The sequence below is a fragment of the Larimichthys crocea genome, chromosome XIII (assembly GCF_000972845.2).
Source record: "Larimichthys crocea isolate SSNF chromosome XIII, L_crocea_2.0, whole genome shotgun sequence".
NCBI lineage: Eukaryota > Metazoa > Chordata > Actinopteri > Sciaenidae > Larimichthys > Larimichthys crocea.
The window spans coordinates 28,593,880-28,611,312 of NC_040023.1; the positions used below are offsets into that span (position 1 = coordinate 28,593,880).

The window sequence follows — 17,433 nt, forward strand, 5'->3', positions numbered from 1 at the left end:
ATTTGTCTTATTCCAAAAGATAAACTCATCCAATACTTTTACTGCTTTGTTTTTGTACATTTGTATATTTCTTTTTAGTTTAACGGTTTTGTGGTTGGTTATTTATGTTTGTCGTTTTTATTTAAGTACTGCTCCTACATTACCCACAATGCAAATCAACCACTAACAGTGTAGTAGCAGATTCTGATGTGTTACTCTAGTAGCAGCTGATGTATCTTGGAGCCAGTAGCCTGCAGAGATGAAGAACAGCCACAGCGTTTCATTTTCAAACTTGTTGTCTTCAGTATTAACCGACACTGCCTCAAGTGACATCACTTGAGGACGGTGCATCACACAGCTCCCTCTGGAGACACTGAAATATGCAGTTATATAGCCCAACGCCTGCAAATGGACTTAAAAATTAGTGCAGTTACCCTTTAAGATCATGCTTTGCTGTAGGATAATCACACAGCGGCAACAAAGAGACTGCTGTCTCTCTCTCTCACTCACTCACACACACACACACACACACACACACACACACACACACACACAGACACAGATATCTAAACAATGATATATGGGTACTGTGGAGTGGCAGAGATTCACTTGTGAGTTTATTACATCAGTAGATTTTGCAGGGAATACAACATGCAGTCCTTTGAGAGCCAGCCAGAACATCAAGCCCATCCTTTACAGGATCGTAAGTGTAATATTAAACACAGGTTTTGACACACACGCACACACACACCTCGCTTAGTGTGAGAAGAGAAGCAGAGCCTGCTCCTCTGTTTGTCAACACATTCTGGAGACCTAATTGGTGCACAGAGCAGCGAGATGCAACACCGATGTCACACTGAGCCCACCTCTCTTTCCATCCAGCTCTGTTCATATTTCAGCAGGAGAGGACACGTCGGTGCAGGCTGGAGAAGAGCGAGCTGTTTGAGCTTTTACAGAATGTCACAGATGTGCTGATGTTGAGCACAGTGAGCGCCTGGGAAATGCACGCCAGCTGTCCTTTGGCCATGCTCCGCACCAGTTGTTTTTCTCATCTCGTATTCAGGCAGCTTTTTGGCCCATTAACATGTTTAAACTGAAAGGCTGCCTTCGGTTGACTAATAGCCATTACACAAACTTTGGTCAGATTCAAACTTTGTAAATGGGATCAGGGCCGACGTGACCGCACTGATGCATTTTTCATTTTTAGACAAAATCATCAGCTGCTTGTCTTGTCCCATTTGTAAGCTTTAGCAGTGGCTCAGTGAAGCTAATGCCTTTCACTTTCCCTCCCCTCAGAACAAACGCCATCTGGAAGTCAGCCAGAGAACAGGAATTATCATTTGCTCTCATAAGACAGGCTAAAACTGTAGACCACTGTCTGCCATTGCTGCTCTCTGATGCATTCTGAGTCCAGTGCAACTAAACCTACTGTGCCATGTTGATGCAGCAAAGACCAGAGTCAAGCAGTTGTTAGTGAAGTTGGTGGAGCACAGGTGTGTCTTCAGATTTGATTCAAACCAAACTAAAATTCAATTTACTCAAATAAACTGAGCCAATGATGATCGCTGAGTCATATCATCAGATACAGATGTTTCTTTATATATAGCAGCCGGTGCGGCACGATTAGAAATAGCCCATATTTCAACAAAGTGCTCTTTATATCTTTATAGCCATTGACTTTCAACTGGTCCTGACTGTTTTATACTTACTGCTCTGCCCAGTAGGAGCCAACAACTGCTAGTCTAAAAACAAAGCTTACCTGGTCTGTTGTAGGACACAAATAAATCCTCGCTATCTTGACTGGAAGGAGCCTGCTGTATGTCACCATATTAGAAGTCAAGAGCCACTAGGAAACCAATAGACTGTGCGTTATGAATGAGCTTTCACAATCAGGATCTTCTAATCACATATTCTGGCTGAATATTGATCTGGGCATCTCTAGTTATCCCCTACTCATTCGCCCTGATTTCTGTCGCTCGTTGGATTAATCATACACAGCACTGCTTACCCTAAGGCTAAGTGCAGTGTTAAACTCTACTTAATCAGGTCTGTAGATAGGGCGAGCCCAATTTTGAGTGCATCAAATGGCTAACTGAAGGCTAAGCATGCGGCTAAACCAATTTCAGAACTCTTGTGAAAAGTCTTTGTCGTCACGTCAGCCAAAAAACTAAAAACACTTTTCAGAGTTGGGTTTTTCTTGCACATGATCAGACTTCCATCCTGCCAAACCAGCATTGAGGGCATTTGAGAATTTGAGCTTAATTATAAAGTTGCTTAAAAATGCTCATCATGGTAATTAGCTCAGAGCTGCCGATGTTTGACTGGAGCAGCTGTGATCTGCTTCAAAGCACAACATACCTGTGCTGTTTGGTTAGAAGACATACTCAAATATGTGTTTAATGAACTCACTCAACTGTGTGTGTGTGTGTGTGTGTGTGTGTGTGTGTGTGTGTGTCTGTGTCTGTGTCTGTGTCTGTGTGTGTGCGCGCGGTTTTCATACAGTCTGTACGGCCCAGTGCTTCTGCGTGACGACGGTTTGTTTTCTCGGGATGTACCTAGCAAGTGCAGATATGTACACTTGATTAAGCATACATGCACACAGATGTGACATTCATTTTGCTGCTAGAGTACACACACACCTTTGCATGACAACAGCTTGTTTTGGGTATCAGTGAAATGGACGCAAACATTCAAACTTTTTATTTGTGCACAGTCATTCCAGCTGTGACGAGGCTGCTGTGAGAGCACAGGATCATGGGAGAAAGAAGACCTGACATTTACTGCAGGATTTCCCTCTCTCACGCTTCCCTCCAACCCCAACCAGACTCTCTGAGTACATCCTACTTCCCCTAATTGCCTCCTCATTTCCATTTAATGGCATCTTTAAAGGAAGTGCATGACGTGACACCTCCATCCCGTGCAAACGTCATCTGAAGTGACGTCAGTTAGTGATGACGTCTGCACAGCAGGATCAGCTGTCAGCCAGCATCGACTTCTCTGTAGCATCGATCGTCACCATGGAGTTTATATCTGAGATCTACACACAAAAGAATAAGGAGCTTGTTGTCAGTCATTCACAACAGAGCAGATACACAAGTGTTTTTCCAGCCTGCTGCTCTTTATTGAAGTTTGAGCACATTAAATGTTGGTAGATGCCGCAGGCTCGGTGAGATCGATGTCAAAAAATACAAAAAGAGGCCAAAATTTTTCAACTGCATTTTCTGTGCATGTTAAATGTGTGAAATGATAATTCATACAATGATGACATTTCATATTGTGTAAAAATAACTTAGTACTGTAGTATAACCATGTTGGAAAAAAGTTGATTCCAGCCCACATCACAGCCAGTTCTCCTTTAGTGCTGTGTATGATTTCTCCATTCCGGCTGAACAGAAACGGTTCTTGTATTTCCTTATGATAAATCATTTATTAAAAAACTCTGACAGGACACCTTGGTTCTAATTGTGTTTCCGTTCGGCTCTTTCTTCCCTCAGATATCTGGAGTCTCGGTGTGATTCTCTTCATGTTGGTATGCGGCCAGCCGCCCTTCCAGGAGGCTAACGACAGCGAGACCCTCACCATGATCATGGACTGTAAATACACTGTACCGGCCCACGTCTCCGGCGCCTGCAAAGAGTGAGTGATGCACGCACGGCGTTCACACAACAGGACCACTGAACTGCTGAATACAGACAGTGGAGATAGAGGGCAGAGGTTCTGTACCCACTTTTACAATAGCGTACAGTACTGTATTCCTCCACTGTTGCCAGACCTACACTTTCTGTTTTGTCCCACTTACCACTGTATTCCTCTGTGTATTAGGTGGTATATCCCAGTTTCCTCCCTCTGGCTTATAGTTGACATGTTGCTATAGTAAAACATGTTTCATATTTTTTGTTACCACATAATCAACAGTTAAACAGTTGAGCTCATCTAGCACATGAACCTGAATCTCCTCAAGGTTTGTCAAGACTCATGACTCACCACATGTCAGTCAACGTTTCAGACATACAGATAATACTAATAATATGAGCACAGGACTCTAATTATGTCACTATTAGCAACCTTCTCTCAGTCCCTGTGGCTCAATTCACGCTAAATAATAGAATATTAACTGCAGCACAGTCAGTAGTAAGACATGTTGAACCACACTGGAACATATTTCATATGTAAATGTTCACCATGAGCCACAAGAGGAACAAAACATAGTGTGAGAAACACCTTGTGGCTGAATGAGGACAGGAGAGAAACATGTTTTTATAAAAGAAAATCTGAACATTTGTTTTGTAACAAAGAGACACAGATTAGGAGTTAGTGTTGGTGATGTTGAGAGGTTTCCATAGTGAGTCTCCAATAGAATTATGTATGAAATGTTAAACTAGAATATTACAGAACATTTAGATTTGAACAAACAAGTTATAACGAGTTATATTTCATTTTATTTCCCACTCATCCACAAAGCCTGGTTTCCCTATTTGCTTAGACTTCGAACTACTTTTCCAGTTTTATTTCAAAGTAAAGTAAAAAAAAAAAAATCCACATCTCGCCTCATTAAATGTCTCATTTTACCACCACAGCAAATTTCTTTCTGAAATTCAACACTTAACTTTTCTTTGCTTACATGCCAGTGTAGACTGAAGAACCAATCTTAATGTTGGCATAAATTAGATTCACCACACAGCACTAACAAATAAAATACTTCACTTCTAAAGTTGGTTCATCTGTTACGGTCCTTATTTCCTTCTTCCAAAAGAGTTTTTAAAAAAAAAACTTTTTAAAAGATATTTTATTGGCCTTTTGAGCTTTATTTTGACAGAGACACCTTGAAGAGTGACAGGAATGTGGGGAGAGAGAGAGATGCTGCTAATCGAAGCACGCAAGGTCAAATTGCCTCCTAAGTTACCATGCAAGCTATTTTTTTTAAAAATCCAGTGCAATGCAGAATATAGCATCACCGCTTTGCTTTTACCAAATATTCTCTAGCCGTGCTCAGCAGCACGTTAGCGTATAGTTTACTGTTTGTAACCGGTTCTGACACCAGTGTGTCTCCTCCTCTCTGCGTGTTCCCGCCCTTGTGAAACAAGAGCTGAGAAAAGACACACTCAAGCAACAGACAGCAGAACAAAAAACAACTCTGACCTGAAATGAAACAAGTGCACATAAACTAGGTAAATAACATGAATAAAATATTTTATTTCAACAATTTGAATGCGTTTATCTAGCCGCATCACTTGTGTCCGGATGTAATTCTAAAAATGTTTCGGTTGGACTTAAACTCTGATTTCAACACAGTTGTTTGTAGTTCATAGGCAGAACTCTCTGACCATCTTCAGGGCATTTAAATAACACGTGCACCTCTGAAGCTTGACCCAGCGCCATCTTCGTACGAGGTTAAAGCTACAGGTCGAACCCATTGACCAATGGAAATAGACAAGCTCATAAACAAGCTGAGTGATTCTTAAACAACTCCAAAGTGCGCTGCTCTTAGCGCCAGAGAATTTTCAGTCTGGGAGCCAGACGGTTCAATGGTGGGTCCACAGAGGAGCTAGGTTAGAGGATGCAGCGTAATCAGACAAACTATGAAATACTGATTTTTTTTTTTGGCTCCTGGCCAGGGTTTACCAAGCTAATTGACCATCACCCTCAGGATGAACTGTATATAATGGTGTGACTGGTGGAGGCTGCGCTGCCATCGGCCACTATCGTAGACAACTTTCTCCGATAATGATTTTTCAAACGTGGTATCAGTGCAGATGAATCAAGAGTAGTCAGTTGTATTAATACGTGTAATATGAAATATGTAAACTAAAGAAAACCATGACTCATAATAACACTATCATGAATATGTTGTTGTGCTAAAAATACAATTTAAAAAAAAAAAAAATCTACTAAATACTTGATCAGCTCTGTTTAAAGCTCTTCCCTCGGCTCTGGAACACGACAGTAGCCACGTTAAAATGCTGCCAGCAGTTTGAGCAGTACAGTCCAACTGCACACAACAACACACGTTCCTCGCTCCAAGTAAGTTTCGGCAGTGTGGCAAATAAATTAGCAGTTGCATAATTAACCATTTGTGTTTAGTAAGTCACACTCTTAATTTTGTACTAATGAACTCTCTCAAGATACGATGGGGTAATTCTTGAATCAGTACAAACCGACAGCTTTTCTCACTTCAGCCAGCGGTAATCAGGAAGATATTCATGATGCAGTTTATTTCTATTAAAAAGCTGCCTCATTCTGTCCACACACATTTCTTTCAGGTCAATGACAGGCCAGACACTTTTGTATTCACTGTTAACCTGTAGTCATTTTTCTGGAGTATCACAGCTTGTAATTTGTGCTTTGAACATCCCTCGCTCACACCTATTGCAGAACTGATTGCTGGTAACGAGTCATACACATCCTGTACATGGATCAGATTAGACAAACTCAAAAACACACGGGGTAATGAATGGGTTTCTTGGGCGTGAGCGATCAGAGCCACTGAGCCCGACATGCCAAAGCTTTATTTCCACTCTCACTGCACATCGCAGTATTTTTAGACACAGGAAGTAACCGCTTATCTCCTGAGTCGAACGAGAGATCTGACTAGATTGAAGTGCTAAGCTGAAGCAGCTGTGAGCAATCTGATGGGCTTTGACTTCAGAACACAAGAGCTATTTGTTGCATGCTGAGTCCCAGGTTTATATTTTTACCATGTTACAAGTTTGGGCACCCAACCAGCCTCTGCTGATGGCGGAGTACGTCCTCTGACCACAGTATAAGATTTGTGTGGCTTCACACAGTCCTCTTAACAAGATTTTGGTAGATATGGTCATCGATGGAAAAGAGGCTAAATGTGCAACATACCTCAAGTCCCTCTTACAGACCCATTTGCAAGATAAATGTACACAAAGGATCACAAAAACTTTTATTTCATTCTAGTTGGCAGAAAATGATTTGGCCAGGCCACAAATTGAGTATCAGGAAAACTCTGGTATCAGCTCTTCGTCATGATAGTTTTACAGGGAGCGGAGAAGTTGAAAGATAACAGAGAGATTATTATAATTATCTTTAAATGTGGTTTCTTGCAAATGCAACTTTTTTCTCTATGCAAACAAAGTTGAGGGCTGAAGAAACAGAAAAGAACAGATTGTGATAAAACATGTGTCATGATATTATTTGCACAGCTGATAAGGTGAATTTTCTGAGCTGGAATTAAAATAGAATTTCTGTTTGGATTCTCACTGATGTAACTATGGAAGGCTCCTTCTTTGCATTACTTTGACTCATGCTGATTTCAATACATCTGCAATAGGCCAATGTCAAGCGACGGATATATGCGCTCTAATACTTGACATTATGTTCTCATATGGTCAGATAGCTCGGTCATTAGTGGTGCAAGAACGTGTCCTACTTTACACCTAAAATACACTCCATGCAAGACGGCTACGGAACAGCTCTGCTCCGGAACAACAGTGTACTCAGCCGTCCGCCAACTCACACATAATCCGTTTGTGATGCACACCGAGTGTCGCGAGAACACACGAGATCTTGCGAATTCACGCATAATCACGCAATATTGCCGGCTGTAGTCTCTTTGACTCCTGCAATGGCATTCCATGCCGCATCTTTTTTGCTGGTGAGGATGTGAGGTGTCGTAAATGATAGCTTGTTTTTGGACCTCCAGACATCAGAAACGCCGCAGTCGTTCCAGTCATTCCAGAGCTGTGACGCAGCAGGACCGGAGACTGTGTGAGCTGACACATTGACTAAAAGTGAAGCGTATCGGCTCTGCTGCCGTGGCGGAGTCGTTCCGGAGCTGTTCCGCATGCAGTGTATTTTAGGGGTTACAGCTTTCAGACTTCTGTAGACCATAGATAGCTGACTTCTGTGACGTGCGAAATTCTATCGAATAAAGCTACCCTGTACCCGGTTTTAGTCTTCTTTAAAGGCTCCCTTGTCGATAACCTGGAATGGCAACACTGTTTCCAAACATAGATTGTATATTTCTGTGCTGCAGTTTGTGTTTGTAAATTTAGAGTGTGCGGGTTAGTATGGGAGGTCCACTGAAAAATGCACTTGTATGTATGAGCTGCTGACACAAGTGAATATAAATTGCGTTGTTTAGATACTAATATCATGATGCATCACAGTGTAAACACTGCATCAGCGAAGGAACACACAGGTTGCTTCTGCAGCGTCTGCTGCTTGTGTGACTTGTTGCTAATTGGGCGAACATAGCTCGTCCACTGCCTTCTGTTTGTGGGCTACTTAACACAAGAAGGTAGACGGACACACAGAGGAGAGAATTGGAGTCATGAACATATCCTATCTCGTAGAGGAAAACAAGGAGCAAATTGTGGTTTTGTGGTACAGGAGGAGAAGGAAAGAACAAGAAAACTTTGAACTACTTCAGAGCCGTCACTGTTCTCTGTTTCCCCTTCCTCCCTCTGTTTGATCACTTGTTGGTGACACTGCAGGGAACCAAGAGGTCTAAATCTATTGATGCTGATGTTGGATACATCTTTCCTTGACACAGGCACACACTTGCTTGTGACTTTTCCTTGAAAGAGGTGTTGAGAAGAGGCGAGAGGATAAACTGCTGTTGAGCAGAGTAGATTCCTTTGTCTGTCTTCCGCGGGTTTGTTTGATTGCACACGTTTAACTGCAGAGTTACTAAATCATGGCACATGAATTATTGAATTATTCAGTGTGATTTCTTTTTTCTTTCAGCAGCTTTAAAATGAGGATCATTAGGTAAATACTACAGCTGATAGCAGGTGGAGCCTGAGCTCCATCTCTAGTGAATGCAGAGTGTCTTTAAACACAGGTGGCTGCATGCCAGGTGAGCTATTCAGTTAATTGGCAAAGCGGCTTGTATTCAGCCTTTGCTAACATTCTGCAGAGAGTGAAAAGTCTGAGGCCTTGTAAGTGATGAGGTTAGAGGGACAGCTTTTTTACAGTCTCGTCTTTGACCGCCTGCAGGCGATTATGAACTGGATCTTTTGGTTCAGAGTGGACATCTGTGTAATTGAGGTCAGGGTTTGCTGCGAGTCTCTACTTGGATGCTCTCGTCCTCTTGATAACAGTTCCCACCAGGTCCACACTGCTGCTCTCGCTGAATCGACAGCCCTGCCTTTTTCCTCTTCATGTGTTTTTGTCTGTGGTTTGTGTGTGCGTGTGTGTGTGCGGATGTTTCTGTGTTTCTGCTCTGCAGTCCCTGTTGACTCACCGAAAATGCATTTACGCGCCTCAATTAATTAATTATTCACTGGCTCGCTCTCGGAATCGCACACCCTCTTCCTTTTGAGCTTTTGTTTGTTTTTGTCATCCTCGATTTTTAATTTCCAGGGATTAGAACCAAAATAAAATGTTTGTTTTTTTACATCCCTCCCTGCCACAGTCACCGTCACCACCCCCATCAACAAATGTAGAAACAGACAAACGTACCGTAGCTGTCGTCTTTGTCACAGTGTGACAAGAGGACGGTGATCGTGTGGACTGTTTTATGAGCCAATCACAAGCCAACAGAACACTATGTTCCTTGGTTTCCTGTCATTACTGTACAAACCATACGGCACACACACACTCAAACACACGCCTCCTTTTTTCTATTTGCCTTGCACACATCAATGAGATGCGTCAGAACTGGGATTCAGCCAGTTCATTGCCTATTGTTTTTCCATTGTTTGAATGTTGAGCAGTACAGACAATATCCATGCCTTTTTCCTCTCAAACACTAACATTATCCACACACACACCCTCCTATGAGTGGATTAGCTTATTATACACTACTATGAGTGTGTGTGTAACCTGCGGTGAAAGAAAATCTAAGAGCAGGCAGTCCGGTGTGACTGCAGCTTCTCTCTGTAAAGGTCCCGAGAGACAGGGAAGGAGAGGAATGGGACAAGACAGCCGTTTGTAGGGAAGTGTTGCTTAGAGTACCACATGGAGCGAGAGTTCAAGAGGCCGTCCTTCTTTCTGATGGCGCTGTAACACCACCGGTCTTGTCTGCTGCTGCGAACATGTGCAGACTCATTCTCCAAGCGTACACAAGCTCTGGTTAGCTTCAGAATGGATGTGTTTTACTTACAGGGGTGATTATTTTTTGTTGCCCTTTCTAGCAGCAAAATAAATGACTGTTGAGCATTAGAGTGTGGATTTAAGGGCAAATAATTAACGTGCTACACCAATCACAAGTGGTGTTACGGGGCTTAGGGCTGGGTATTGGTGCTCGACACCGGGGTTGGCTGATTGGATGAATATATATTCACCATTGGCGTTTGGCCGAGTCTGTCACCAGTTTCATTCTTTGGATGAGTTTTGTCATTTCTTTTGCTAATTGAATGATTTTAATATTGCCTGTTGGAACATGAGTTGAGAGCTGCTGCTCTGCGACAGATTCAGTGGCATAGTACACACAGTGGGATGGAGAATGATCTGCTATCACCATTTGTTGGGAAAATGTCGACACATCACCAAACGCAATACTTTCAAGGTATCGACTGGAAGAATCCAGTACCAACTTCTCCAGTCAAAAGATGTCAGCAGATCTAGTAAAATAGACTATTTGTATAATTCTCTCAGCAGCCAGTCACTGCATGCATTCTTCAGAGTGTGATTTGCTGACAATGACGCTATTAAAGCAATAAAATAATGTGTGTGAAAGTGTGTTTTGAAGGCCTGAATATCTCAAAATAACAATTGAATCGTGTTTGTATCACGAGCAGCGCCTCCCTGCACAGATCTGTTTGTGTTCTTCTTTTGCTTTGAGGCAGTAAAAACCACACTTCCTTTCCTGTCGAGCTGAATGTGTGCCATTTGTTTTTTTTCATGCACACATTCTGGTGTCTTGCATTAAAGATTTTTTTTTCTAATCAGGACGAGCAGATTGTAATCTAACTGAAGCTCGAGCATTGACCCCGACCAATAAGTGCATCTCTACAGAGTGTTTAAAATATGCATCAATCTGTTTGGATCTGTCTACGTTAGCAGCACGCTGTATGCTCTGTCTCCCCTCCACTGCTCCTGCTGTTACTGCTGCTGCTGCTGGTTGGAGTCCTCGGGGAGGCTGGTTCACTCCGACTAATCCCCAGCATGACTGACAGACAGCCGAGCACCCGGCTCTGCCCGGCCTGTTAGCCTGTAGCCTCCATCCCCGCTCGTGCTTTTAGCAGAAATACACCTGAGGATTGCATGGAGCCGGAAAAGAATGAATTCAGTAAAGCTAAAATGAGCTGAAATGCTCCAGCTCGGTTGCACACGTTTTTCACTTTTATTTGTGTGAACACGGAGGTGAATGGGTGTGTCAGTGTGCAGCTGTCACAGCAAAACCTACGTCAGTGAAGTAAGGCTTCTAATTTAGATTTATGTCTTTATTTCTTTTCTTTTTTTATCCACGTATTTTGTTTTATTATTTGCGGATGTTGAGTGTAGAAACCCAAAGAGCAGTTCATCCCAACTGAAAGCATTTCCCATCCCAAATATCATGTATTCATTTTAGCATTTACAGTTGGACAGGTGATAATGGTTCCCCTCCTGACAGCCACATATTCTCCCTCAACTGGAGGAACCTGAGTGATGACACCGCTGAACAGGTGAAATAAAATATTTCTCTTCCAGCCAAACGCTCTCCAAGAGATCGAGCTCGATATCTTTCACAGAAATTCACAATATTTTCTCCGGACTTCCTCTGTAATGCAACTGTTAGTTTTGCTCTCCCATTTTAGTTTAATGTAGGTGCTGCTAATAGTCTTTCTCTTGGAGTCCCTCATAAAGTCTTGGGATTATTCTGAGTCTGCCCTGTAGGCGCTAATGAAATGTTTGAACAGTTCATTCTCACACTTCGTCAACACTTTTAGGCTCTCTGGAATAGAACTGTTGTGATGTGATGACGTACCCAAAGACATCTGAAGAAGTCACTATTGTTCAAAACATGTCGTCTCTTTAATGCCTCAAAACTCGTCACTGTCCCCTGATTTTAAAAAAAGGTGCACTATGAGGAGAGACCACGATTAGCCCTTCTCTCATAGCTGATAACTCATTTATTTGAGGTCATGGGAGCGCCATCTCAGAATCTTTGAGCATGCTGCTTTTACTAACATCTTCAGACTCACATTGATCCGTATATTACTTGTTTACATGAAGTTTCTAATCAATCTTTCATCCCCTATCCTTGCCTGAATTGGAATTTCCCCTGACATGCTTTCTTCAATTTCTTTCCATCTTGCCCGGTAATCAGAGTTTCACCAACAAAACAAGATCCTCAGTTGAGCCGAGATGTAATAGTCTTTTAAGCATTAGAGTGCAATTCCTGAATATTAATTTGTCCCATTCGTTAAATAAATCACTTATTTCAAACAGATGATGTTTTCTAGGTCATTTTGTGTTCATTTCATAACCTCTTGTCACTAAAATCATGCAAGTTGTGTACTACATGTGATCTAAGTCAGCCCACAGTACCGTTTACCGGAAACAGCACCTGCCGTTAGTGAAAATAGATTTGTAGACGTTAAGTCTCCTCATTGAGATCATCTGAACAAGCTTTCTCCACTGTTTTCACACTGCGTCAGTCTGTGTCGTCCTCACATTAATGCCTGTTTGTCTGCCTTTATTATGCAGATGACAAAGATGGCTTACTTCTCTCTTTTCACTGGATTCCATAACCCACCTAATCCTATTAAATTGCAATATCAGCTTTCAACAGTGTCAGTTGTGTGGAATTTAAGCTGCCAGCTGACCAGCTGTAGTTTCACATCCTCAGCTCTGTCAAAGTCAGCGTGCAGCACAGTCTGTCACTCCACATTACTCACTTTATATTCAGCCTCCAGCTCTTCCCCCGAACATACCAACAAAACAGGTTGGATCCGTCCCGGTTCAGCAGACAGCCGAAACGCTGGTTACTCCACAGAAACAATGTGTCCACTCAGTGCGACCGGTGGCAGATTTACAAATGGCTGTCAAAACTATTTGTCACTTCATCTTTTCTATTGAAGCAGAGCCTTTATCACGAATGTCCCAGGCCGATCAGGATATATTTAAATGGATCAGCATCAGCTAAAATAAAGTTGATCAACTACAGTTGTACAACTGTAAAGATGCTTCTGTGGTTCCAACAACTCCAACACAGTGACGCGTCTTCTCTCTTGCTGATCGCATCACAGAAGTTTCATTTATAATATCAATAATTTATAGCTAGTAGCTAATGAGATGTGCTAAATTACTCTGATCTTTAAGACAGATGTGAACATGCACAGCTACAGACAGACAACAGGCTATTTACATGCACTCCACTAAGTATGCCTTCTATTCTGCCTGTCTTGTAATGTAAAACCAGAGTGTGAGTTCTCTGTTAGTGGGTGAAACCAGTAAAGACTTTTTAGAATTGCAGCCATGCACTGCTCCAGCCACAAGAAAAGAAACTGCTCGAGAGGAAATCGATGTGGAAGTGATGTCATTGATGTCAAAGGCACTAAAGTCTCTTCTGTCTGCAAGTGTGCACTCACATCAAAGAAGAACACTTGTAATGAGCCACTGTGCAAATTCAGACACACAAGACAGTTTTTCTAGAACACCAAAGAAAAGAATATTTAACCTCGTCCCACCAACCTGTTTAACATCCAAGCACCACAGACTGAATGAACTGCTGTAAGAAACAACCATCACAGCAGAATGCTCACGTCCATGTTCTTCCCTGAACATTATTAGTTATGGAATCGTCACCTCGAGATAAGCCTCACTTACTTTTGTGCTTTTCCTCACACCCACTCCATGCCCTGCTCATGCTCTGACTGCATGTCAGTCATACACTCTGACACGCTGCCTTGTATAATTAAACAAACATTTACTCTGATAGTCGTAAAACATTTTATTATGACGTCTCTGAACTCTTACCTTGGGATGAGCAGTATTTCTAGTGGTCATGAGGACACACTGATGCTGCTCTGCCCTCTTATTGTGACGGGATTTCACTGCGGTCCCCCAGCACGTCGATGCATTGGTATTTTTAAAAAGCACTAATAAAACAGAAACACACTTGAACAAAAGTTGAACAAAGTGAGGAATTGGAATGATAGAATAAAGCACCTGTGAGACGTAATACCTCTGTGGGTACCCCAGGCTTACATTTTCGTTCACAGACAATCAGATACTGAAATCTTTGTGGTTTCCACGGCAGCAAAGACATTTCCAGTTTGTGAATTATGCAGTGGACTTAAAATGTCAGCATGGTATAATGAATGACCTGTAGGTTAGAGTGCTTTATGCTTATTTATGATGAATTCATTTTACATGCTCGTTCCCATTCACTTACAGCAGCAGTCAGTCATATTCAAACTGTTTCAAACTTTATTTCATTGAACCTGCATAACATAATCAGCTATGACTCCAGCATGTAACCGTGCAGACAGGTGGTAAGACAAGAGTGAGGTGACAGTCCCACCAGTCACTCATCAATAGTCCTGACAACATGGTCCTGATGGGTTCATCCCCTCAGGCTGAAGGGGCAGGTGGTGGAGCAGGTGGAGACCTTCAAGCACCTGGGAAGCAGTCAGCCAGCACCAGTACTTCAGACATGCAGATGGGGTCTTGAAGACCCAGCAGCATCTATTTCTGCTGAAGTCACTCGTCTAATGTGCTCTCGCTTTGAACAGAACACCAGGGCGCTGCTCTCCTACACCCCAAAGCAGGCCAAATGCTCCGGGATCATTAATCAAGCTGCCAAAGCAACCAGCATCAACCAGAACCAGCCGTAGTCTGCGAGACCACATCCCTCGGTTGCACTCACATCACTGAAACTGCTAATGTGAGATCATTTCACAGTATTCCCATGATCCATTCTAACCTTTGTCCTTCTCCTGGTTTCAGTCTGATAGACCGCATGCTTCAGAGGGATCCCAAGCGACGCGCTTCCCTCGAGGAGATTGAGAGCCATGCCTGGCTGCAAGGTGTGGACCCATCCCCGGCCACCAAGTACAACACTCCCCTGGTCTCCCACAAGAACCTGTCAGAGGAGGAACACAACAGCATCATCCAGCGTATGGTGCTGGGAGACATCGCAGACCGAGAGGCAATAGTCGAGTGAGTTGTGTGTGTCTGTGTGCGTCTTTCAGTCTGGAGTACAAAGACGAGTTTAATTCTGGTATAAGGGTAGCGCCACAGGTTAACAGTGCTTTGTAACATAGTTTACATATAACCTGCCTCTCCTCATCGAGTACCCTTAAAAAGCCAGCTAATGCTGGATATGTTGCAGCTTGCCAAATACTTTACCAGCTAATGTGATCCATGATACCATTTGATGTATTAAGACAAACTATATTTTTCCTTTTAGTCCTGATTACATCAGAAGTGCTTAGGCAAGTCAAATGGTTAAATTCTAATGAAAGCCAGCAGCAGGTTCAGACTGAACACAGCTCTGTGTGTGTTGTCTCAGGTGCACGTTAAATGATCCGTGAGCTTAAAGGCCAAAATTCTGCACGGCAGTTCATTGGAAATGATTTTCACAAGCTTCAGTCATCACACTCATTTTCTATCAGCAACTTCCAAGTAATCCCCTCGTCTGATTTGCCAACTGGATTGACTGATGACCGACTGTTACTTTGCTCGCTGTGCTGCGTGTTGTTTCTCACAGTGCTAATGTCAGCCTGTCTCGTTTTGTTGTGTTTTCAGTGGTCAAGTTTACGTGTGCAGTAGTTACACAGTAGCTGACACTGTGGTTGTGTCCTGCAAATGTGGGCAAGATCAGCAGCCATGCCTGACTTTCTACAGTTACAATTTAGTGATGATGATGATGAAAAGGCAAATTGTAAATTTGACTTTTATCTATTGAACTTCTCAGTGTATAATCAACACAAGTCTTTTCAGATCCTTGTAAAAAATAAGTGAACAGGAGAATTCTGCACCCACACACAATCAGTGAACAGTAGCCTGCATGTAGCCACATGCAGTTACTCTGGCAGTCATCACACACACCGTTCAATAAAAGAGCGAGTCCACCTGTTTCTGTCTCACTCTACTGTAGAGACAGAGAGATGCTTTAAAGGAAGAGCAGCTGTTGATTTCAGAGTCCTGGTTTCTAGTTCACACTTGTCGGTGTCGACACTGTTTCACAGTTATCTTCCTCGGTGGAGTGTGATGGAGAGAGAAACACACACGCACGTATACACACTTTGAGTGTTGACATTCTCCATTTACACTGTTTGTCTTTGCTCTGTTCCTTTTAGAGTTACAACATTACACATTTCCCCAAAAATGTGTACACACAAATGGAGAATGTTTGTGTGTGTGTGGGCTGACAGTAGAGCTTCTGTGTGTCTCCTCCAGTGTGTGTGTTAGCTGCAGAGATAAAAGTGTACATCTGTAGCTCACAGCTTCTATGGGCCAGTTTTCCCGCTAAGCATCAATCTTTAATGGATCCGTGGCGTCAGCGCGTGACGTTGCATTACTACAGTTGCACGCTGGCCTACATTCTCTCCTCCTGTCTGCTGCACTTTTCTCTTTCGTACGCTGAAGTGTCACACAGCGGAGACCTGCGTCGTACAAAGAGCTCCATCTCCAAAGTCTGTAAGGTTTTCATTCACTACAGCGCTCATTCATCTGCAGGGGAGGAGTTCTGATTGGCTCTCAGACTTAAATACACAGCCCTCATCACAAACGTGCCACACTACTACAAGATTTGAAAATAACGGTGCATCACAAACTGCAAGATGTTGTTTTTAAAGATCATCGCGCCACAGGAAGCAGTGCACCACCTCATCAGACCTCATGGGGAGAGCAGATGTAAACAAAACGGAGCCTGATGTGGTGCTCTGCAGTGGGGAAAAAACAAAGATAAGAAGAAAAGGATAACAGAAGCTGGATGAGAGAATGGATCATCACAGCACGTCTGTTCTTCAGAGAGACCCGATGAATCTGTGAGCAGGTCGGCAGGTTTAAGATGGATCTGTAAAGCCCTCACATTACCAGGTAATCCAGGCTGAGCATCGGTACCAACCATGCTCCCGAAGAAGATTTCTCCTATGATAGTCTGTAGGTATTCACAAACAAGCACCAAGCTCAAAGTGATAAAGTATAAACACACAAACATGTCTAAATGCTCTCACTGGTCCTGTGTGTACAGCTGTTGGCAGCTGTTTCCAGGCTTGAATCAGCTCCATTAATATCCAGAGGTGAAGCTCTAACCTAAGTGCCTCTCTGTGTTCAGACTTGTGCTCCGCGGGGTCACAGAAGTCAGCAGGTCAGGCTTCACAGCGCTCTGTAACAGGATCATGTAGGTCAAACCTGGTAATATAGCCCGAGCCTATCAGGAGTGTCTTTGTTTTTCTGTGGTATGGTTGCTTTTTTCAGGAGGAAACATGATGACTTGGCCAAATGTAAAGGTGTCATTTAGTTACCGACAATATACCTGAATATACAGTGTCCTCTCTGGGTCTGCGTGCTCCGTGCTCAGGTTGTGTTATTATCTGGAAAAGCCTC

General features: G+C 42.9%; 1 protein-coding gene across 1 annotated transcript in view; it reads left to right on the forward strand.

The window, feature by feature from the left end:
* The window catches only part of snrka (SNF related kinase a), a 45,909-nt gene that overhangs the window by 19,224 nt on the left and 9,252 nt on the right, over positions 1-17,433 (forward strand). Inside the window, exons 3-4 of the mRNA XM_027287176.1 lie at positions 3,474-3,615; positions 14,827-15,039. Coding sequence (XP_027142977.1) covers positions 3,474-3,615; positions 14,827-15,039 — 355 coding nt within the window. The remainder of the gene's footprint in view (positions 1-3,473; positions 3,616-14,826; positions 15,040-17,433) is intronic.